At 52.7% G+C, this 24,546-nt stretch overlaps 1 protein-coding gene across 2 annotated transcripts; it reads right to left on the reverse strand.

The window, feature by feature from the left end:
• Positions 1–744: 744 nt before the first annotated feature.
• On the reverse strand, positions 745–24,236 carry RSPO1 (R-spondin 1). Of its 2 annotated transcripts, XM_010352673.2 has the most exons (7): positions 23,910–24,236; positions 21,630–21,696; positions 18,919–19,300; positions 5,890–6,081; positions 3,600–3,749; positions 3,120–3,308; positions 745–2,318 (listed from the first exon to the last, which is right to left on the reverse strand). In XM_010352673.2, the coding sequence occupies exons 3-7, from the start codon at positions 19,010–19,012 to the stop codon at positions 2,155–2,157; spliced, it is 789 nt and encodes a 262-aa protein (XP_010350975.1). In that variant the 5' UTR covers positions 19,013–19,300; positions 21,630–21,696; positions 23,910–24,236; the 3' UTR covers positions 745–2,154. The 2 variants fall into 2 exon arrangements, with proteins under 2 accessions (XP_010350975.1, XP_030768725.1); XM_030912865.1 differs by lacking the exon at positions 21,630–21,696 and having other exon boundaries at positions 23,910–24,042.
• Between the last annotated feature and the right edge of the window lie 310 nt (positions 24,237–24,546).

The following is a 24,546-nucleotide window of genomic DNA, read 5'->3' on the forward strand; positions in this document are numbered from 1 at the left end:
GTGCTTTGGGAAGCTGAGGCAAGAGGATCGCTTTAGCCCAGGAGTTCAAGACCAGACTGGGCAGCATAGTGAGACCTCATCTCTATGAGGAAAAAAAAAAAGATAATACTTTGCATATATATAGTTAAATAACAGATGTAATTAAAATTAATTTCACCTCCTTTTCCTTTTTATACTGTGGCTACTAGAGAAATATTTTCTTTTTTTATTGCTTAATTTTTTTTTGCACACCAAGCTGGTCTCAAACTCCTGGGCTCAAGTGATCCTCCTATCTTTGCCTCCCAAAGTGTTGGGATTACAGGCGTGAGCCACCCTGCCTGGCTATTTTTGTTTGTTTGTTTGTTTTTGAGGCAGTCTCGCTCTGTTGCCCAGGCTGGAGTGCAGTGGCGCGATCTCGGCTCACTGCAAACTCCATCTCCCGTGTTCAAGTGACTCTCCTGCCTCAGCCTCTGAGTAGCTGGGATTACAGATGCACACCACCACACCGGGCTAATTTTTGTATTTTTAGTAGAGATGGGATTTCACCATGTTGGTCAGGCTGGTCTTGAACTCCTGACCTTGTGATCCACCCGCCTCAGCCTCCCAAAATGCTGGGGTTACAGGTATGAGCCACTGCGCCCGGCCCAAAAATGTTAAATTAAATATGTGGCTCACATATTTCTACTGGACAGCAGCAATCTGTCTTAAATCCTTCTATCCATCCTTCAGCATTAGGCTCAAATATCACATCCTCTGAGACACCTCCCTGAGAGAAAGTATTTTATTTTTATTCTGTTTTATTAACTTTCATAGCTATGCACAGATGCCAGTGGTCGCCTGCCCTTGGCACCATCCTTTTGTAGTTACATATGTGTTTGTACGATTCCTCGGTGCATGCCTATCTTCTTCCCCACCAACCTCTAAGCTCCACAAGAGCAAGGCCTGTGTTTGGCTCCTCCCTAGAAACCTAGCACCTGGTCCAGAGCCTGGCACACACTTCAGAATGCCACAAGGAGTTATTCCATCCACTGCCCTGCCTTTGGGCAGGACTGTCCCCAACCATCACTGGAAGCCTATGCACTCCCTTCCCCTGGCAGTGCCACTAGCCCTTCCGTATGTAGATTCTGCCTCTCCCAGATGGAAAGTCCTCGTTTATAGATGACCAGAATTCCTCCTGCTGCAACATGGCTGGGGCCCTTTCTCCCATCCATTAAGGGGAATTAGAGCAGCACTTCTTACATTTATATAACATGCCAATCATCAGGAATCTTGTTAAAATTCAGACTCTGGCTCACCAGGTCTGGAATGAGACCTGAGATTCTCATTCCTAACAAGCTGCCCTGTGACGACACTGCTGCCAGTCCATGCTCTGAGTAACAAGGATATAGACAGCCTGTTTACCACCCTCAGAGCAGCCCCTAAGTTTTCTTCCTTCTCTGCACGACCCTCTACTGAGCAGGCTATTTGGGGTCTCTTGAAATTCCCTGTCTCTTCTTGCTCCCACGCATACCTTACCAAACCCTCACACCCTGCAAAGGAATGTGGTGCCTGTGTCTACTGCTGTCGTTGATTTTTTTTTTGTTTTAATTTGAAATAAACCTTTAAGGCAGTTTTCAGAGTCAGGTTAGCCCTGATACATATCATGGAAGAGTAACAATACTCTCCAACGATAAAGTCACACAGCTGGGAGTGCCGAACGGGATGGGAAGAAGGCTTCTCCCCAGGTCACCAGCAGTCCTCAAGCTTGGCTCCCATCTGCCACACTAGCTGGTGCAATCCCAGCAGCTTCTCCAGAAGGCTCCCCTCTGCAATTTGGTCTCAGATGCTGGGAAGTGTTGTCTCTGACACGTCCACGGGGAGCTCCGGAAACCAAGAGCGTACTGCTGGACCCGAGGGATGGAAGTGTCTTCCGGTGGCCTCAGGTGTGTGTGTGTGTGTATGTGCGTGTGTGTGTGGTGTCTGTGTGTGTGTATACATGCACACACATGTGTGCAAGTATGTGTGGTTGTATATGTGGATAGGGGTTTGAGTGTGTGTGTCTTGTGTCTATGTATGCATGGATGGATTGGAGTGTGTGTGTATGCTTTGCCCCCGATGTTCCAGTTCAGGAAAGCTTTAATCACACAGAGCAGCACTGAACTCTTTCTGCATGGGCCTGGGGGCTGGACAGTGTCCCTAGGCGGGCCCTGCAGATGTGAGCGGCCCCACCGTCCCTTGCTGCTGCTGCTGCTGCCCCTTGCGTCTTCGAGAGCCAGTACCCGCCTCCTTGCTCTCCTTCCTGGCCAGGTTCCTGTTGGCATTCTCCCGCCGGCCCTGGCCTCCCTTCCTCCTCTTCTGCCCTGAAACAACCAGATAGCAGGAAGAATCAACAAAGGATGTGCAGGGAGCCCCTGGGCATGGCCACAGGCCCTAGGAGGGGAGTGTGAGGAAGCCGGAAGGGGAGGCAGGGAGGAGGCAGGGGAGAGGCAGGGAGGAGGCTGGAGATGCTGCCTGTAGGTAGTTGGGTCATGGTGACCTCCTCTGACAGCAGCCACTTCAGAGGACCCTGAGGCATGAGCACTGAGAGGCAGCCCAAGAGCCCTTTCGCTCCCCAACCCTCAAGGCACACAAGACATCATCCTCTTCCTCATGGGTTCCTCAGATCTTGGATCCCAATGGACCAAGAGCACTTCCCAGGTATTCAGTGCAACCCTCAGAACAGGCAGGACTGCCCCCATCCCCTCCCCACCACCAGCCACCTCTGGGGCCAGGCAAGAGCAGCAGCCACCTCCTTGCCAACTGCAGGCTGTGTGACTTTGGTGGAATCACTACAGCTCTCTGGGTCTTAGTGCCCCTTTCGCCCACCCATCAGGCCTCCGAGGGGCCTTCTAGTATGAACATCCACTAGCTCAGAAGAAATGGGGAAACTGGAAGGATATTGGCCACAGAAGCTTCCAGCTTCCACCATGCAGTTCCGGGGCCCTGTTCTCTGCCAGGACGTGGCATCTGGATTGGACAGCATGAGGTCTTGAGTTGTGGGTGCCCCATCTGGCCTTGCCCTGAAGCTTTCTCCTGAACCATGGGCAGGAAGCAGAGATGGTGGGACCTGCCATGGCTGGTGCCTGAGCCCTGACCCCAAGGAGGCAGAGGCTGCAGCTCACCCTCAGGACACGGCACCCTCCTCACTGTGCACCTCCGGGTCTCCTTGGTGTCAGAGCAGGCAGCATGGTCCCCTCCAGGGGCATTGAGAACCCTGCGTGTCCGCTCCTCGGAGCCTCTCCGGAAACCACAGAGCTTCTTCTTCTTGGAGCAGGGCCCCCATGGGGACCATTCGCTCATTTCACATTGCGCTGGCAGGAAGAGAAGGGAAGGGAGAGTAGGACAAGGAGGAGGGGATCATACCTCCTCCCCTGGCCCAGAATAGCCCAGGGGAGCATCTCCCACCTGCCTTCTGCCTGGACCTCAGGCTGCAGGTATCTTTAGTCCAGAGGGCAGAAGAGTCCTTGGAGACCCGGAAAAGAGTGGTAGGGTAAGCTCTCCCTGCACAGTGCCCCAGACCACCCACTCTCTGGCCAGACCCTTACCCAGCCCCTCCTCCTGGGGCCCTGGACCCTCTGCCCACAGTGCCTGCCATGGCTTACCAGGACTACTGCACTCCATGGTGCCATTGGCAGCTGAGGAGCCCTCGGGACAGGCTGGATAGCAGCGGCCCTTGTGCAGGTACAATCCCTCCTTACACTTAGTGCAGAAGTTATGGCTGAAGCAGGCCTCACAGTGCTCAATCTTGCATTCTGAGGAGAGGACAAATTGGGGGCTTCTGGCCCAGCCTAGAGGGAACATTTCCCCTCATTCCCAGCCCCAACACCCTCCCTTGTGTCCACATCCACCTACATGGAGGGCAGGACCCTGTCCTAGAGCTGCAGTTACTGCAGAGGAATCTCGGGAGGAAAGGGAAAGGAAGGGTAGTAGCAGGCCAGGGAAGAAGAAGTTGAAGCGGCTGCTCCTGAGGGCTGGCTGGGACTCTTGCCACCGTCAATCAACTTGAACATGAAGCCAGTCTCAGTCCCTGGAACCCAAGGTGAGGCTCAAGAGAGCAGTTTCAGAGGAGGAGGGTGGGGCCCTCTGGGCTTGGTGGGGGTGGGACAGGAGTGTTTCAGCATCTCACAGCATCCACAGGGCCACCCTAAACGGAATTGAACTGAAGGGCAGAATGGCCCCCCAGAGAGTGGCTGTGTGATCTCCTCTTCCCTCATTGCTGGGCATCTACAATACCCCAAACTGTGGTTCTCTTCCTGCCTGGGGCAGAAAGAATCAGCACGGAGGAGGGGGAAGCCATCCTCTGGCAAATTCCTCTCCCTCTGCAAGGCTGAGTTCCAGGAACCACCTTGGTAGGACTCCTGGGTCCCTCCCTGATTCCCTGCTGCCAGTTCTCTCCTCTGGGGGAATGGGAGCACGGTGGGTCCTCCAGGGCTTGGCTGAAAGCAGGCAGGGTCTTTCACAATCTCTCCTTCCCAGAGTGCAGGCGGGGCTGACTTCCTCCCAGGCTCTGGCACCTGAAGCCCACACTGCCAGTTTCCTAGGAGCTGGCATAGCCAGGAGCTCCCCACCCCAAGGACCCTAAGGACCAAGAGGGTAGCTCCCAGGGTCCCACCTCCATCCTCACAAACTCCCACCATCCTCCAGGCTTATCTCAGCCTCACCTCTCTCCTTCCCTTCTTCCTTCCCTCCCTGGTGCTCTGATTCCTGGGTTTGGTTGCCAGTCAAATAAGAACAAAAATAAGAACAATAGCAGCTACCATTTATTGAGTGCCAGACACTAAGGGCTTTACCTGCATGTCTCACAACAACAACCCTAGGGGGTAAGAACTCTTAAAGATGAGGCATTGAGAGGTGGAGACGTGCTCAAGGTCACACAATGAAGAAGGAGCAGAGTTGAGCTCAGAACCCAGTCTAGTCTTGGACCAGTCATTTACCTTCCGGGCCTCAATGTTGTCAGCCCTGAAAAGGGTACAATCAGTTGTGTCCTGTCTCCCTTCCAGTGTTGTTGTGAGGCTCAACTGATATGAGACCTGCAAATGCATTCTAAATGGCAAGGCACTGAACAGGTGGTGGGGGCACTGGCATTGTCTCCCTGAGTGTGTTCACATGTGTCCCCCAGCACATCGCAGCTGCAGCTACAGAGAAGGGATGGAGATATGGCAGCGTGTGCCTTGGAGCACGTGGAGCTGTAGCTGGTGTGGAAATGAGGAGCCAGAAGACCAGGCAGCGAAGAGAGTGGAAGAGCAGGCTGCCTGAGCTTAGATTCCCCTGCAGCCCATGTGGAGTTAACAGTGGTTTTTAAGCAGAAGTGTGATGGGATGGGTTGTGTGTCTCAGAAATGTGATGGGATAGGAATAGGTTCTGTGTCTCAGAAGTGTGATGAGATAGGTTGTGTGTCTCAGAAGTGTGTTGGGGTAGGGTGTGTATCTCAGAAGTGCCTTTCTGGCTGTAGTGCAGAAGGTGGGTTTCAGGGAACCAGATGAAGGCTGGAGGACAGATGAACAGGCTATTGCAATGATCCAGGAGCAAGGTGTTGGGAGCCTGGGGAGGACAGTGGCAGTGAGGACAGACAAGAGATGACAGACAGGCTCTGATGATTGGATGGATGGGGTGGGAGAGGTTGGCACTCAGGGCTGTGGCTTGGGTGACAGGTTGGGACATGGAGGGTAACCTGTGGGAATACAGGTAGGGGCAGGTGCGAAGGGAGGAGACAGGGTTCCAGTATTTACACACCAAGGTGGAAGTGTGCAGCTGGATACTTGAATCGGAGCCTCATCTCCTCTCCTCAGAGCCCCCTCTGGTCCTCTCACCAGCCACCAGTGGTTCAAAGCACTATCCCCCAGTCCAGAGCTTCTAGTGCCCCCTGCCCCCGACAGCCCTGCCCACACTCACTGATGCACTTGTTCATGTCTGGGTTGCGGGCGTCAAAGTATCCAGGTGGGCAGGATGGCAAGCAGACGCCCACCTGGCGGATGTCGTTCCTCTCCAGCAGGATGAACAGCTTGGGCGAGCACTTGAGGCAGCCGTTGACTTCAGAGCAGAGCTCACAGCCTTTGGCACAGGCCTGGCTCCCCTCGGCACTGACTGCAAAGGTGGAGCAGGGATGAGAAGGCAGCTGTGGAGAGAACCTCACCTATCCAGATTCTGACAAGGATGGGAAGTGAATAGATAGGCGTTTCCTTCCACAGAAGGAATATGCTTCTCAGAAAGCACAGGCCAGGCAGGCAGGCAGCTCTCTGCAAGGCTGCTTTATACACCTTCCCAGTAGCTTTTCTCCAGAGAGCTAGCAACAGATGCTGACCCATGTGCCTCCCTAGCTCCAGGCACGACATGAGCTCACTCTCTAGGCCGGCTCCGCCATCCCCAGAGAAGCAACCCAAGCTGCACCCTTCCTGGAATTTCTGCACTCTCCCCAGAGCACAAAACAGTCAGCCTTAGGTATAGAAGGAGGGTTTTTAAAATTTCTGAGAAAGTTTTAAGGGCAAGAGGGATAAAGAGTGAAACAGAAAAGGAACACCTACTCAGAAACACAAAGACAACTGGAATAACCTATGTCTAGAACAAGGGTCTCAACCACGGATGATTTTGCTCCCTAGGGGACATTTGGCAATGCCTGGAAACCTTTTTGATGATCACACCTGGGGAAAGGGGTTGTTACTGGTATCAATTGGGTAGAGACCAGGGATGCTGCTAATCATCCTATAATGCATCAGGCACAGAAAAGAATCATTTGGTCCAAAATGTTAATGGCACTGAGGTTGAGAAACCCTGGCTCAGAATCATCCTTTGAAGCTGGGCATGGTGGCTCACGCCTGTAATCCCAGCACTTTGGGAAGCTGAGGCAGGTGGATCACCTGAGGTCAGGATTTCGAGACCAGCCTGGCCAACATGGTGAAACCCCATCTCTACTAAAAATACAAAAATTAGCCAGGCGTGGTGGCACACGCCTGTAATCCCAGCTACTCTAGAGGCTGAGGCAGGAGAATTGTTTGAAACCGGGAGGCAGAGGTTGCAGTGAGCTGAGATTGTGCCACTGCACTCCAGCCTGGATGACAGAGCAAGACTCCATCTCAAAAAACAAACAAACAAAAAAGAGAACTATCCTTGGAGGTTTCGTGGTTTTCCATCCCAGCATTGAGTCTCAAGATCTTTGATCTCACTCACTTGTTTAATCCTCACGGAGCCCCTTCCACGGACCTTGCACAGTGTGAGCCCTGGGGACAGAGGCAGACAAGCCACTCTGTAGAGGAACTGAACTTTCAGTGGAGCAGACAGACCCACAAATAGGTGAATGTTGACAGTCACAGGGCCAAGCAATAGTGGAGCCAAAAAGAAGGAGAGAAACAAGCCACAAAGGAGGTGTCATTGAGGCCACGTCTTAGATAATTTGTACAGATGTGTCCTTTAGGAAGTAGAATTAAGGGCACTCAGGGAGCAGGACCACAGAGGTATAAAACGGGGGAAAGGTGGAATTGCAGATAACTTGGGGTGGAGATGGGAATAGGAGGGGAGTGGTGAAAGGTAAGGTTTTCTATCTTTATATCATGCTAAGGAACTTGAACTTGATCCTGCCAGATGGCATTTCCCAAAAAGTATTCCTTACAACTTGATTCCCCCAACCGTGAATAGGAAAATGTGGAGAAAGGCTACTGTGTCAGGTAAGACCAGGAACCAGTGGGTCAAATAAATCTAAACAGGTTTCTTTACTGCAGGCCTAATGGAAGCTTTATTACTCTCCTGTGCACAGTGACTCTCTGAGCGGGGCACAGAGTGAACTGCATTTCCCAAGCATGTTGGCCACAGAACACTTGTTTTGGGACCTTCTCAGACTGTTTAGACATCAGGGAGCCATTAGAACATGTTAAGCAGGGATGAGACCTGGTCCAATTTACACGTTGGGAAATTGTCTCTGGGAGCCAGGGTAGAGACCAGAGATGGAAGAACTGTTTGGGAGGAAGCTGACTAGATCATCCAGGTGAGAAAAGTGAGAACGTCTTAAAATTCTGTTCCACAGGGATAGAGGGAAGAAAGACAGATTTGAGAGATGCTTAGGAAAAGCAACCCGTAGGACATCGTGGCTAACAGGCAGAGAGGAAAGAGGCGTGGGGAGGAGCCTGGGGTGATTCCCAGATGTGTGGCCTGGGGTGTGGGTGAGCCGTGGGGCCAGACTTGAAAAGAAGCCCATGGCAAGAGAAGCAAGTTGAGAGGGAAGGAGAGGAAGAAAAGTAGTTACATGGGATGGAGATGGGAATGGGAGTGGAGTGGTGAAAGGTAAGGTATTCTGTCTTTATATCATGCTAAAGAACTTGAACTTGATCAAGAAGGGCAACAAGAGCCAGGCAGTGGCCGGGTGCAGTAGCTCACGCCTAGAATCCCAGCGCTTTGGGAGGCTGAGGTGGGTGGAACACCTGAGATCAGGAGTTCAAGACCAGCCTGGCCAACATGGCAAAACTCCATCTCTACTAAAAACACACAAAATTAGCTGGATGTGATGGTGGGTGCCTGTAATCCCAGCTACTCAGGAGGCTGAGGCAGGAGAATCACTTGAACCTGGGAGGTAGAGGCTGCAGTGAGCTGAGATCATGCCACTGCACTCCAGCCTGGGTGACAGAGCAAGACTCTGTCTCAAACAAAACAAAACAAAACAAAACAAAACAAAACAAGAGCCAGGCAGTGAGGAGCTGCAGATACAGGCATAAGGCAGAGAGCTGGGAAAATCAGAATAGAGATGGTGGGAGACGGTGCAGGGTAGTGGACCCAGAGCTCAGGTTTCAGAGTCATCAGGACCCGAAGCCAGATTCCCAGTCTGGGAAGCTGGGCAAAATACTGAATGTCATGTGCTTCCCTGAGAAGGGGAGATGAGGATGTCCACTCTGGACAGCTGCTGGGGTGAGTCTCTGCTGCAGGAATCATTCCTGGTTTCAGAACAGGAGAACATGGAGGAGTTAGGAAGAAGAGCAACCGAAGGAAGGACCAAATCATCACAACAACACAGCAATAACCACAGTGGCGGCAGTGTGTTACTAAATGTTGATCACTTACTCTGCGGCAGCAATGTGCTCAGTGCTTGACAAATTAACTCATTTAATCCCTACAACAACCCATGAGGTAGGTACTATTGTTATTTATTTTTTTAGTTTATTATCTTTTTTTTTTTTTTTTTTTTTAGACAGAGTCTCGCTGTGTCATCCAGGCTGGAGTGCAGTGGTGCAATCTCCGCCTCCCAGGCTCAAGCAATTCTCCTGCCTCAGCCTCCTGAGTAGCTGGGATTACAGGCACCTGCCACCATGCCTGATTAATTTTTTGTATTTTTATTAGAGATAGGGTTTCACCATGTTGGTCAGATTGGTCTTGAACTCTCGACCTCAGGTGATCCACCTGCCTAGGCCTCCCAAAGTGCTGAGATTACAGGCGTGAGCCACCACATTTGACCTATTATGCACATTTTTATAGATGAGGGAATGGAAAGGTAAATTACTTGAACAAAATTTCTCAGCCAGTATGTGTTTCAGGCAAAGGAACAAAGTTTAGGGAGCCCAGGGTAGGACAATATGAGGTGGCATGGAAACTATATATTTTTGGAAAATGGAATTCATGGGCCGGATGTGGTAGCTCATGCCTGTAATCCCAGCACTTTGGGAGGCTGAGGTGGGCAGATCGCTGCAGCCCAGGAGTTCAAGACCAGCCTGGGCAACATAGGGAGACCCCTTCTCTATTACAAAAAATAATAATAGACTGGCCAAGGTGGCTCACATCTGTAATCCCAGCAGTTTGGGAAGCTGAGGCCAGGAGTTCGAGATCAGCCTGGTCAATATGGTGAAACCCCATCTCTACTAAAAATACAAACATTAGCTGACCGTGGTGGCACACACCTGTAATTCCAGCTACTCAGGAGGCTGAGGCATAAGAATCACTTGAACCCGGGAGGCAGAGGCTGCAGTGAGCCAAGATTACCTCTGCACTCCAGTCTAGGTGATGAGCGAGACTCTGTCTCAAAATAATAATAATATAAGATAAAAATAAAAATCACGATCATCCTTGTTGGTAGAATCGTTGTATGAGCAAAAATACTCCAAATGCGACATTGAAGTTATGAGGGAGCCCTTCGGATTATTTTTCTACTCTGGGCCTTTATTCAGTTGTGTTACAAATTTACGAGTCATTATCTATTTTAGGCACCACTTCCACTTCAAAGATATTAAATCGTCTACGACTCACTGTTTTGATTTAATTCATTGTTGACGTGAATGCGCCTTCTAGGTTTCTGCCTTAGTTTCAGTAACGGCAGTCATCCCGGCGTCCCATTTGCAGCCCTCTCCAGCGATGCTGCCATACTCATTTCTTCCTTCATTATCACCCGTGCTAAGAACAGGTTTGCAAAAGGCGCCCTTTCAGATCTGCTGCCCACCTTCCATTCCACTAGCAACAAGTCCCTGTGTGCATTTTTCTTCAGTGCCGTCAATGGCACTGCAGAGAAAGTGTGGCATACCCAGGGAAGGAAATCTGGAATCAGGTCAGCATGGCGGGAACGTGGAGCGAGTGATGAGGCAGGAAGCTGGAGAGGGAAGCAGGGGCTGGATGAGGAAGAATCCTAAGCCTGGAGTAAGGAGTTCACACCCTATCCTGAAGGTCAGAAGGAATCAGTGGGAGGTTTACAACAGGAAACACAGTCAGGATTCCATTTTAGAAAGATCACTCCGTAGAGTGGAGAATGGATTGTCCGAGGGCAAGAGTGGAGACAGGAAGACTCCCAGGCTAGAACTCCAGTCCAGGAGAGCTGGGCTGAGCCAAGGAGAGGGGAGGGAGTAGACACACGTGAGATGGTCAGGCGGCAGGGTCAACAAGATGGGGCGAAGCATTCAACAAGAGGGAGTGAGGGGCAGGGGCAAGGTGACCTTGAGATGCTGGGCTTGTATAACAGCCCTTCCCCGGGAGAGGAACCACAGGAGGAGGAGGGGGTTTGGGTGGGAAAATGATGAGTAGCTAAGTATTAGACAAGTTGAGTTTGTGGTTGCTGTGGAACATCCAGGGAATGATGTCTGTTAGGCAATTGAACACGTGGGTCTGGAACTCAAGAGAACTATTTTGGCTGGAGATTGAGACGCGGAGTTCGTTTTTTCTTCTTTCTTTCTTTTTTTTTTTTAAGAGATTTTTTTCTTTTTTTAAGAGATGAAATCTCACTCAGTTGCCCAGGCTGGATTGCAGTGTCACAAACATAGCTCATTGAAGCCTCAAACTCCTGGGCTCAAGTGATTCTCCTGCTTCAGTCTCCCAAGTAGCTACAACTACGGTCACATGCCACCATGCTTGGCCAAAGAGAGTTGGAGTTCTTAACATCGAACAGTCATCAAAGGCATGCCAGTCCATGAGATGGCAAGAAGAGTGGGTCTGGGGAGTGAGAAGAGGAACTGGACATTGAAGAGAAGGACAGATAAGTCTTTAGTCCACTAAGAGGCAGAGGAGGAGCCAACAGACAGGTAGGGGACACTGGGAAGTATATTGCATCATGGGAGCCGAGAGAAGAGTGCACTCAGAAGAGGGAGGCATCAACACGACAGTTGCTTCTGAGATGTCATGTGAGCCCAACCGGGTGGTGGCGGCCCTGGTAAATGCAGTCTCAGTGGGGTGGTGGGGTGGACAGCAGGAGGCAGTGGTTCGGCAGTGAAAGGAAGGTCAGGAAGTAGAGAGAGGAAATAGCACCCCCTCTTTGAAGAAGTTGGCTGTTGGCTGGCATGGGGGCTCATGCCTGTAATCCTAGCACTTTGGGAGGCTGAGGCTGGAGGATTGATTGAGTCCAGGAATTTGAGGCTGCAGTGAGCTATGATTGAGCCACTGCACTCCAGCCTGGATGACAGGGCAAGACCCTGACTCAAAAAAAAAGAAGCAGATAGTTAGATCTGTGGGAGCAGAAGAGCCTGGGTGGTGCCTCAGGCAACACCTGCATTTAACAGCTAGGCAAGAGGAAGGGGGGCTCGGGAAAGAAGTGGAGAAGGATCCCTGGAGAGCTGGGAGGAGACTGAGAGACAGAGGTGCCAGGAATCAGGTTGAAAAGGGAGAGATCTTCAGGGACCAGGGCTGGGAGGAAGCAAGGCCAGTGAGCTCTGAAGCAAATCTACAAGACTTGATTCTCAGTGGTCATTGATGAGGTGACCTTGAGAAGGGCAGGTTTGGTGGAGAGGTGGAGATGAGAGCCAAACCACAGTGGGCTTCGGAGTGAGTGGAAGGGAAGGAGTGGAGATAAAGCCAGGAAGGCAACAGAGAAAATCAGAGATCACAGACAGAGAAGGGGAGAGCACGGCTGGGGGTGGGGAATGTGATTACAAGAGTCAGAGGCAGGAGACATTGATGGAGTAGAGACCTAAGGACACGAGGAAATGGGAGCATCAAGACATAGGGCTCAGACGCTGAGGCTGGCCTTGGTTAGGGGGAGGGACCAGGGGCTGCAGTCAGGGACAAGGGGGTCAGCGAGCTGAGCTCCATGAGGGTTTGGGGGCTCAGAAGAGGAATGGCGGCTCAGTTACAGGCGGGGTCAGTTCATTAAGGAAAGGGATGTTTATCAAGGGGGACAGAAAGCACAGGATGTTCTCAGCTCAGAGAGGCAGTGAAGGGATCGCGGGACAGGAGAGGGGGCTCGACAATAAGAACATGCCCTTGAAGGAAGGGTCCAAGGAAGATGGTTCATATTTGGGGGAAATGCATAATGATTCAGAGCAGGAAAACCAAGGCTTATTTATTCCACAGATGTTTACTGCACACCTCACAGGTGCTCAGGGCTCCTAGGAGCCGGAACGTGGAGGTATAGCCACAAAGGCCCACCCAGGACAAGGGAGGCAGGGCTGGTTACACATCTGGATATAGAGAGGGAGAGGGCACTCCGCGACCCAGAAGCCTAGGGGAGGAGGGCGTTCCACACAGGAGGAACAGCCAGTGCAAAGCCTCCGAGGCACTGAGTATCCTGGATCGACCATGGCATGGAAAATAGGGCTTTATATAGCATGTGCCCGTAATTCCAGCTACTCGGGAAGCTGAGGTAGGATCACTTGAGCCTAGGAGTTGCAGACCAGCCTGGGCAACATAGCAAGATCCCACCTCAAAAGGAAAAAAAAGAACATAGAGCTTTATATATTCTCTCTCTCTCTCTCTTTTTTTTTTTAAATGGAGTCTCACCCTGTTGCCCAGGCTGGAGTACAATGGTGCGATCTTGGCTCACTGTAACCTCCACCTCCTGGGTTCAAGCGATTCTCCTGCCTCAGCCTCCCAAGTAGCTGGGATTACAGGCATGCACCACCACGCCCAGCTGATTTTTTGTATCTTTAGTAGAGATGGGGTTTCACCATGTTGGCCAGGCTGGTCTCAAACTCCTGACCTCGTGATCTGCCCGCCTCAGCCTCCCAAAGTGCTGGGATTACAGGTGTGAGCCACCACGCCTGGCTGAGCTTTGTATATTCTCTTGGTGAGGCAAACGACCAATGGAAGGGCATCGCTGGGTTGGTAGTTTAGAAAGCTCCCCTCTAGCTGGGCACAGTGGCACACGCTATAGTCCCATCTGCTCAGGAGGTTGAGACAGGAGGATACCTTGAGCCCAGAAGTTTGAGACCAGCCTGGGCGACATAGCGAGATCAAGACCCGATCTCTAAAAGAAAAGAAGAAAGAAAAGCAAGAAAGTTCCCTCCTGCTGCTGCCTGTTACGGGGATTGTGCAGGGAAAGCGGCCTTGCAGGGCTGTAAGCCTGGCTGAGGAGGCCAGGTGGACTCTGAGGGTGAGGGGTGCTTGCAGGGGAGGGAGCCTCCTTCCTGGCTTCTTCAGCACCCCCAGCTCTGCCCTCCCCACCAACCACTGCCCCCCACCAACCCCACCTCCCTCAGCTCCCAAGCACCCTGCTCTCCAGCCCACTTCGCTGAGCCAGCAGGGCAAGGCTGTGCCCTCAATTCCCCCTCTCCTAGCCTCCTTCATCCTATGCAAAGCTCTTTTAAGTTGCTGTGGCTATGATGAGGCAATGCTCCAGGGCAGCTCAGCCCCACACCCCTTGAAGAATGGTTCTGGATCACTGCCCCTCCTCTCTAGGGGCTTCATTTCTTCCAGTTCCCAATTTCTTCATCGCCAGGAATCTTTCTTAAACTAAAAATCTGATTGTTTTACACCCCTTCCTCTTATCTATCAATAGCTCCCTATCACCTACAGAATTAAGACCCAGCTCCTTGCCTGACTTTAAAAGCTTTTGTGGGCTCATCCCATCCATCCACCTTACCCCTCAGCACCACTCCTAAGCAATATCAAACCATTTTTGTTTCTCTGGACACGTCACACTATCTCACACCTGTGTGCCTTTGTTTAAGTTGGTCCTTCTGCCCAGAACACTCTCCACCTCCTTTTGAATCTGACCAGCTCCCTCAAGCCTCAGAACTAAAGTCACCTCCTTCAGGAAGTCTTCCTGATCTCACCTCCCTGCAAAGTCTCAATGGAGTATTTCTATGTGTTCCCACACCCCTAGTACTTGAATCTCTCATGGCGAACGTCACCTTATATTGATATTATCTGCTAATGTGTCTTTTTCTCTCACTAGAAAGAGCTTCGGCAGGCAGAGCCCATCATTTCTGAATGGGAGCTCAGTAAAGGATAAGGCTCCACAAGGTTATAAGGTTGAGGATATGGTGAGTGAGACAGAGGCTTGAGATGAGGGGTGGTGTATGGATGGGGCTTAATGAAGATTCACTACAGTGGAGGGACCGGGATGGAACATGGATAAGGGACTCAAGTGGGATGGGTCAGGGACAGTGGTGGATGGAGAGAACTCACCATGACCCAGAGAGTGATGATCTTGGTTTTGGGGTGGAATCTAGTCTTGGAGGACTTGGGTTTGGTAAGAGAGGCCTGAGTTCAGTTGGTGAGGGTAGGAGGATAGGGAGCAGGGCCTCAGCCAGGAGACTGAGGGAGTGAGTAGGCCAGGGCCCCTCTCAGGCCACACACTGTCCCAGGAGGTGGATCTATCCCTGTGGCTTTCTGAGACCTGCACCTTCAGAAAGCCCTGGGTATGTCCTGCTGGTAGGACCCAGGATTCTTCTTTTTTTTTTGAAACCAGTCTCGCTCTAGCACCCAGGCTGGAGTGCAATGGTGCAGTCTCAGTTCACTGCACAAACTCCGCCTCCCAGGTTCAAGCGATTCTCCTGCCTCAGCCTCCCGAGTAGCCAGGACTACAGGTGCACACCACCATTCCTGGCTAATTTTTGTATTTTTAGTATAAACAAGCTTTCACCATGTTGAGCAGGCTGGTCTCGAACTCCTGATCTCAGGTGATCCACCCGCCTCAGCCTCCCAAAGTGCTGGGATTACAGGCGTGAGCCACCGTGCCCAGCCAGACCCAGGATTCTAAACTAAGCTCTCAACTGTGAGCTTAGTTTAGATCCTCACTTTTTCTTACCTGGGCTGTTTGCCTCCCACCTCCCCCACCCAGCCGCTGGGCTCTGGGCTCCCTGATGAAAGCCTCAGTGGCTCCTTATCCACTGTAGCTGGAGTCAGGCCAAGTCCAAACTCCTCAGCCTGGCAGGTGCGAAGAGCTTAATGACCTGACCTCTAACCTGCAGTGTCTTCTACCTGGACCCTCCCCCCAACCCCAGACAGCTTCCTTGTTCTATCCCAGTGGGTTCTGGATGGCTTGTTTAGCAGCAGAACACTTCTTTCCAACAGAAAACATATGAGCATAGCTTCTCCAGTGGAAATCCTAGGGCTCCCCAGAACCCCCTTGATAATTCATTTCCCCAGCTACTCCTAGCTGCACCCCACTTCCTAAAGGAACACTCTGTGCCTCCTCCCAACTCCCCGGGGCTCTCCATGCCCTCAGGTTTTCTCCCATGCAGCATTCCCGACCTGGATTGACATTCTGTCTTCCCCCACTCGCCTGCAGCCTCCGCGACATTCATCTCTGCGATCAGGGCCAGCTTGCAGGATCTCAATAAACATTTGTGGAATGAGCCAAGGAAGGAACGGGGATTCAGTGAGGGATGAGGGACTGTAAGGCTGTCAGTGCAGCAGGGGCAGAGGCTCCAGATGGAGGATGGGGCCGTGAGAAGAGGCACAAAGCAGGCTCCTGGCTTCTGGAGAAGTCAGGGCTCAATGAAGGAATGGAGGCTTCCTGGGAGGCAGGACTGAGACAGGGGGCCCAAGAATCAGAGAGGAGAAGGGGCTCAGGAAGGAGCACACTCAGTGCAAGGGATGAGTGGGAATGAGGGCTCAGGAAGGTGCAGGGACCCCAGATCGGGGTGAGGGCTAGCAAGAAGACAAGGGGCTTAGTGAATAGGAGTTCCGGGAGGGGCAGGGTCCTCAATGAATGGAGGAGGGGAACTTCAAGGGGACTTCACCACTCACAGCTAAAGAGAAGTTCTTTGCTCAACTTTTCTCGCTCCATGCAGGCAGACCATCACTCAGACTCTGAGATCAGACATGTCTGGCTTCAAAACTGGTGTATAATAGCTCAGAATGAGATTCAGATTGAGTGGCTTCTGGTGGCCCTCCTACCCTGAAGCTGAGGACTGTCAGCCAGAGTCAACAGCCCTGAGGCTCATACACAGCACACCTACCCCCGTCCCCAGGTCCACCCAGTGCCCTTCCAAGCTTGTCTTGTCGAGAGGCCAGGCACACACAGGTGTCTTGCTCTTCCTTCTTCCCTTCTCTACTTCCCTAGAATCCCTAAGGCAAAATGGTCTACACATTGTTTATATAATAATGATTTGCACCCAGAGTCTACACAGAACTTGATGTTTTACAAAGGTGTTAAAAATATATACCTATTGAGGTGGGTGGATCACCTAAGGTCAGGAGTTCGAGACCAGCCCGGCCAACATGACGAAACTTTATCTCTACTAAAAATACAAAAAGTAGCCAGGCATGGTGACACATGCCTGTAATCCCAGCTACTTGGGAGGCTGAGGCAGGAGAATTGCTTGAACCTGGGACGCGGGGGTTGCAGTGAGCCAAGATCGTGCCACTGCACTCCAGCCTGGGTGACAAAGCGAGACTCCATCTCAAAACAAAACAAAACTAAACTAAACTATATATATATACCTATTATCTCATGTAAGCCTTACTATCCTCCTATACATTTCAGCTTCCTGATTGCGATGACTATGGCTGTTATGTGACAAGTATTGACAAACAGCACAACCTTCATCCCTCCCTGCACCCCTGAGCCTGTCTCCACACCTCTCCCAACCCTTGCCTCTTACCATCAAGGATATCTGTTACTCACATCACTTGGTAATAAAAACTGGCTCATGTGCTGCCATGGCTGTTAGATGTGGCCGTATGAAAAGCGAGCAAGCACGTCAAAATTGCTGCAGGAGATTCACCATCGCTGGGACCAGGCCCTTTCTGATGCCAAGTCTAGTACTTCCTTTCCTTTTCAATACAACAGACTTGAACTCAGGTCCCGTGACCTCTGTTTTAGCCGGGCATGAGGCTCTGCATGCATGAGGGTCAGCGTTAAGCACACGTGCACGTTGCCTGAATGTGAATGGTTCCTCCCATTCTCTCTCTCTCTGTCTCTCTCTCTGTCTCTCTTTCTCTCATTTCGGAAATAGAGGAGACTGATTATAAACCGCTAAACTGCATCTGGCCCATGGAGTCCAAAATACTGGCCACAACAGATGAGAAGGGAGGAAAATCAAGGCCTTGCTGCTGATTAAACCTAACTGTCTCTAATTGTTTGTTAAGCCAGAGATTTTCAGCTTCACCAGTTCTCTGAGCTTCTCTGCCTGGGCTGAGTCCTGGCCTTGGCTGCTCCCGTGGAGCCCCGGCAAAACCCCACTGCTTTTCAACCTTCACTGGGGGCCCTCCGTCTGCAGGGAAACATGAAGCAAGAGGGGGCTGGGCTAGACTTCAGGAAGACCTCCTACCTGTGGGCACGGCATCTTCTCATGGCAGAGGTCAAAAGACAGATGAGGACTTGGGACTCTGGAGTCCCCCACCCTCTCCCTCGTGTAGGCCCCTCACACACAGTGGCCACCCCTACAGCACTGGGGCCCCATCACTGGAGACCTTAAGCAGAGGTTGAGGAGTGCCTATCAAGGGGCTGAAGACAGATTACCCTTGACCTCCATCAAATTCGGCTTTCAAGAAGACTGGGCCCACAGGCATTAGGAGACCTGGGTTCCAACATTGATTATATCTCGTTAGACCTGTTTCTTCCCCTTTCTTAGCATCTGTACAATGATAGGATTTTGGTTTTCTTTTTAAGCTATGAGAACCCTCTCTTCCAATGACATCTCATGTGGACGCTCATTACCAAAAGCAGGGAAAAGTGAGACTGCTGTGGTTTGAAAGGTGGTCAGGCCAGACCCCTGCCTGCTTGTCTCCCCTTCGATGCCACTGGAGCTCCCTGAATCCCACTGGGCGTGGTTTAAAAGCCACAGCAGTGGACAGTCTCCTGACCCTCCTACTCCACTGTTTCTGCCCCATGATCTGGGCAGGGGAAGCCCTGTTACCCAGTGCTAAGCTGTGCAGAGCTCCTAACCCAAAAGGCTTGATGGCTGCACTTTAGCCAAAAAAGGAGCCCCAGGGCAGGGGGTTTGGGGAAGCATCTCCATGGATACCACACAAAGCTGGTGTTATGTCAAAGCACATAATCCACAAAGGCGTAATCCACAAACTGGATCCTCACAAGAGAGGGGTTAATCTAGAAAGCAGAGTCTCCAAAGGGGAAAACAGACAAAGTGAGTCATCTACAGAGTGGGTAATCTCAGCAAATTAATCCACCAACTGAATAATCCACAAACAGGATCATCTACTGAGTAATCTACAAAGCTGTAATAGACAGAGTGGAAATCTGCAAGGGTCATCATGGAATAAAACTCCTGAAGACCCCTAGTTCCCAGGTGGCCCCCTCCCACTTCCAAGGCCAGCTGTGGCCCACCACGCTCCATTACTCACTCCGCCTCTGCCTTTTCCCCTTGATCCCCCGGCTGCCGATGGTGAGGTGCGTCCAGCTCAGAACCAGGGCCACCACGCACAGCCCAAGCCGCATAGTCACACGCCAGCTCCAGGCCCCTGGTTGGAGGGGTGGTCTCAGGGAGGGTGGACAGCACACGGCTTTTGCTAACACCTCCGGGGCTGGGTCAGCAGCAGGAGGCCCAGGCCTGGGCCGTAGCCCAAATCCACCATAATCTCAGCTGGGGACAGAGAGGGTGTGGGGAGCCCAGTTCTCCATCAGCTCAAAGGGAGGTCCTCAAAGAGAGACTTCCTCAAAGGTACCTCAGAATATCACATGAGAGATCTTTTTGTCACATCAGCAGGGACTACTCCAAAAACCAACCTGTGAGGGGAGGAGAAAGAAGGGTTAATTCTGTAGTACTATGAACTCTCCCACCTGTGCCTCCTGCCCTACCCAGAAGACTGGGAGCTCAAAATGTTTGGACGTTACAAGTTACCTACCTAGCACCTTTCTAGAAGAAATCCGCTCCTTTTCCTATCTTGCAGAACTCCCTAACCTGGGACTGGAGCCGGCAACCTGTGTAGCCAGAATATGGCGGACATTCAAACCAAACTTGTGGATCACTGATGATTTCTCAATAATGGGAGCCAGCTGGTCCCACCCCGGCTTCCTGTTGTCCAGCTGTAACTGGAAGTCCTTCCTTAAGTCTACCCTACAGACCTCATGCTGCAGTAATATCCTCTCTTGAAGAAGAGCTCTCTCTCTCTGTCCTTCCATGAGTGACCCCTCAGCCTTTTCTTCCTGGGGCTGAGTCACCCATGTGCCTTTCACCTGTCCTGGAGCTAGAGCTGTGGCCCCCGGCAAGCTGGCAGACGCTGCGTGGCCCTCTGGGCTTGGCGGGGGAAAAGGAAGTAAGGCTTCCCCCGGCCACAGAAACTCTGACACAGCAGGCCCGGCGGGCCTGGCCTTTGTGAGAGGATAAAAGAGGCAGCAATGCCCGCCCTGGCCAGAGACACAGAGAATGGGGATAATCCCCCAGCCCAGTGAGAGCCAGGTCTCTGGACCCGCTGGCCGGCTGGGGTGATGGGGGCAGGGGAGCCGGTCCCTCCCCTGAATCAGATGAGTCTGGGAAGTTGGACATCTGAGCCCAACCTGGGAGTGAGAATGAAAACCCTGCTTCCCCCTCACGGGATCACACACTCATGCTCCAATGCTCCCGAGGTTCTTTCATAGCAGCGGCCTGCCCACGCACACCCCACACTCTCCCACACACACCCACACCACAACAGAGCACGCAGGTCAATAGCATAGAGGTTCTGTAGATGTCAGGGAGCCATCACCTTCCCCTCCACTGGCTAGATGCCTTTGAACAAGTCATGTAGCCTCGCTGAACCTCAGTTTCATGTCTATAAAATGGGGACAAGCATGACTATGTCACAGGCTAGCTGAGAGTCAGAGAGTTCAGGCTCAGGAATGAGAAATCTGAGGTGCTGGGGTGGAGATGCCCCTCCCACCCCCATCCTAATCCTTTCCCCACTAGACTCTTCAGTGCTAGTCCACCCCCTCACCTCTCAGGGAGGCCCCAGCAAAGCCCACCTGCACGGGAGATAAATCATTATCCCCTAAGGGAGTTCAGTACCTCCCTCCTTGGCCTCTCCCGCTGGCTTTGAAGGCCAGACACACTCAAGTGGTTAAGCTGCCTGTGAGAAGTGTTTACATGAGGCTGATGGATCCCACCTGGTGCTGTGGCCGGAGCCAGCGGAGATGCCCCCAGCCACCCCCAAATGCCCGTCAGCTGCCAACCCCTGCACGCCCCTCCAGTACTCCCTGCCTGATTTACCAAAGTATTTGTATCCTCCCCAGCCCCCACTACACACTTCTATCACCCACAAATTATAGATGTCCAGTTGAGTTTATCAAACTGGGGTCTTCAGGTCCAAGAATGTAGTCTCAGAGGCTGACTGTACAGCGTGATAGTCACGGACATAAACTTCAGAGTCAGACTGCCTGGCTTTGAATATTGGCTCTGCTACTTATTAGCTGTGTTACCTTGCTCAGCTGGTCTGAGCCTGTTTTCTTATCTGAAAGAAGGTTATTGTTGTTTATAACTTAATACATAAATCTGCTTAGAATGGTGCTGGGCACATAGTGATTACTCAATAATATTTGCTGTATTTGTTGTGATCAAAGCTTCATTTTGTGTCTATATTCTAATGATCATTCAAAAGGCAATATGAACATGTTCTGTATCATCTGGATACTAACCTTAATACTGGGCATTGTTATGCAATTTCCATATTTGCATTTATCTTTATGGTTGATTGCCTCGACACCAAGACGATCACTCAAAGTGATAGGATTTGCCTTTAATTGCAGCATTTCTCAAACTAAGGTCTGAGAATCCCTGGCAGATCTGTTCCATGAATCCTTACAGTTGACAAACACTGCATCAGACAAACTTGGTGTTAACCCTGGATCTGAAAGACTTTGGACTCACTGCATGATCAATATCCCTGGCGTTTTTTGGGGGCACAGAATTTCCCTTATGTATCTCTGCATTCCTTGTGCCCACCTGTCATGGTGCCTGGCAATTGAGGGTGAGTGCTCAGCAAATGTTAGCTCCCTTCTTTTTCCTCCCTCTCCTCTCCCTCTGAATTCCTTCTCCATCCTCCCAGGTCCTAGTTTTCAGCTTGACCCCTGCCACACTCACCCAGTCCTTGCCAGCGTTGATCTTCTGGCCCACTCCCACCTGAATCACCAGGAAACCACAATCTCAGCTGGGAAATCGTAAGGAGGATCCAGATGTAAATTTCACTGAAGCAAGTGACACTGGCCTCCCTCACCTCTGGGATGGGAAGAGTTGCAAGCACTTTTTGAAAAGGTACATATAGAATCAACCCTGTAAAGGGGCTAAGAGTTCCTCTATACCAGGGGGTACAAATGACATGTACGATTGAAGCTGGATGTGGAGGGGGTAAACTAGAGGGTAAATGACCCATCTAAAGGGAGCATATGCCGTTCAGCTCTGACTGATTGTTGACAGATCCTCTGATTTTTCAAAAGAGGAGTGGAAAATCCAGGATCTTATATGAAATCTGATTTGAAATGCTGGACAGGTCTTAGACTAGGAACCCTGCAGCACCAAGCCCCAGAGGGCCACAGGTCCCTGCCTCAGTGGCTCCACGTTCCTGCATCTCGTCCCTGACCCCATATGTGCACACACAGGCACACACACTTGCAGACACGGATAGCATGGACTAGGGCTGAGAGAGGAGATAGGAGCTGACGACTCCCTTTTAAGCAGCCTGCCTCATTTCTCTTAGAGTCCTCTGTCTGATTTCCTTTGGGCCTTGGGTTATATGGCACTCGCAGTCTATGTTTTGAGGTTCGCTCTGCACAGATAGAATGGGGACTGCTGGTAGTGCCTCAGGTATTGGTAGGGGTAAGAAAGGGTATTTCTCTCTGCCACTGTGGGGGTTAGGGATTCACACTTGTTAGATGCCTCCCTCCACCTGCCATGTGCCAGGTCTTCCTTTACTCCTCACAATGGAAGGAGGAAGGTAGAATTATTTCCATTTTACAGGGGGAGAGACCTAGCCCTGAGTGGTTAAGGGTTAGGGGTTACAGACCTAGTTAGGGACCAGCCCTCGGGTTTGCTACCCAGGATTGGGTGTGGGGAGGGCAGGGCAACCCGCAGGGAGCTGCGGAGTGTGAGGCACAATCCAGCTTGGGGGGTGGACCTGCAAAGTGGGAACGGTGCTGGGGGCAGAGGCAGGGCTGGGACTGAGGACCAAAGAGAGAGGCCACATGGGCCTCAGAGGGGAGGACACAGGTGGGGAGGGGAACACAGCTGGAGGTGGAGCTGAGGGCAGAAACTCAGCCCAGGGACGGGGCTGGAATCACCTTCACCTTCTTGCCTGCAACACCTTCAGAATAAAGTGGTACTCCATCAGGTGTCCGATACAGACCCAAAAATGTAAACTATCCAGATAATTTCTCATTAGCCCTCCCCGGGCGGGCTGCGGGCTGCAGAGTTTTGGCCGCCTAGCAGGCTGGCAGGCGGGGGCAGAGGAATTGCGGGCGGGGGGCGGGACCAAGTATGTGCCTGTCCGACCTGTCGGGATTAGCCTGTGGGTCGGAGCCAAGCCAGGTGCGGGGGCCATGCCCCCGCCCCCAAAAGCAAGGGCAGCAGAGGATGGCTTCTTCAACCCTCCATCACCCCCGCAAGCGCGCACATTCTTATTCCCTCCCCCACCATCCCACAGAGGCCCCAACAGGTGCCGAGGGAGACGCAGACCTGAGGTCCCCCGGCTGGCCCTCAAGAGCCAAGAGAGCTGTCCACGTCTGAAAGGCCAGTTTCACAAGAAAACTCTCGCCCCCAAGCACCCTCACCCCAAGTCCGTCCCGGCCCTCCTGGGAGTCCCGGGCGAACACAGCTTCCACCTCTCCCCAACTAAGTGATACCTTCGGTTCCTGTGCGCCAGACCCCGAGGGCCAGGGAGCCGCGCCACTTCGCTGCGCACCGGGGGCCGCAGCGCATGCCGCCTGCCACGTCGAACCCAGGCCCAGGCTGTGGACTGGGGTGGGGGTTACCAGAGACCGTGGGACTTGGGGGAATCCAAACCAGTGAGACCCGGGATCAAGAACTTCTGGATTAGAGGCGGGGTGTAAACAGGGCTGGTTGGACTTGGAGAATTCAGGACTGCAAGTGAGAACGATCACCCGGGGCTGCGGGATGAAGGGGAGTTCGAGGGGAGGGGTTGCCTGCTGGATTGAGGGCCGACGGGGGCGGCAGACTTGCAGGAAGGGGTGCAGGAGGTGCCCTCTCCCAATCACCGACCGGAGAGCGATCACATTCCCCTTCCTTTCGCTGTCTCCCCCCCTCCTCGCACCCAGCTCGAACCAGCCCCGACGGGAGGGCCCGCCGCACCCCAGCTCCCGGGGAAGGGGGCGCTGGGGAGGAGGACGGGGCAGCTACGAGGGGACTCACCTTCGTGCTGCCAGTCGCGGCGGGGGCAGGCCCGGGAGGGGCGAGGGCGCGGCCCGCTCACCCGCCCGCTGCGGGACTGTCCTGGGCGCCCGGCTCGCCTGCGCTCCGCCCGCCCGTTCCCAAGTTGCTCAATCTGCGGACGGCTCACGCCCTCGGGGCCAGCGCCCCACCCGGCGCATCGGTCCTCTGGGGCGGCCCGGAGCGGCCCTGGTTCTCTGCAGCACCCGATCGAATGCCCTACTCTGGTCGGTCGCTCCGGGCTCTCTGCCCTTCGCTGGTGCCCTCCGTCGCGCCTCCGCTCGGCCGGAGCTCCCAGCCCGGAGAGGGGCCAGTCCTCTGCGAGCACGAGGGAGGGAATCCCCCCCTTCGCAGTCCCACCCGCGAGCCGGCCCCCCTTCCAGGGATCCGCAAGAAAAAATGGACTGGAGCGCCGGCCCGGGAGTCCGCACGTCCTTGCCCGAAGCTGGCGCCCTGCGCTCCGAGCGCGGGACTGGCAGAGGGACAAGTCCCCGGGACCGTGGAGCAGATCCTCTGCCTTTGTCCCCTGCCCCGCCCCGCGCCCCGGGGATTCCACGCAGCCACAGAACCCGCAACAACTCCGCTTGCGCAACAACTCCGCTCATCTTGGGGTCAGAAC

Source organism: Rhinopithecus roxellana, chromosome 12 (genome assembly GCF_007565055.1).
Source record: "Rhinopithecus roxellana isolate Shanxi Qingling chromosome 12, ASM756505v1, whole genome shotgun sequence".
Taxonomy (NCBI): domain Eukaryota; kingdom Metazoa; phylum Chordata; class Mammalia; order Primates; family Cercopithecidae; genus Rhinopithecus; species Rhinopithecus roxellana.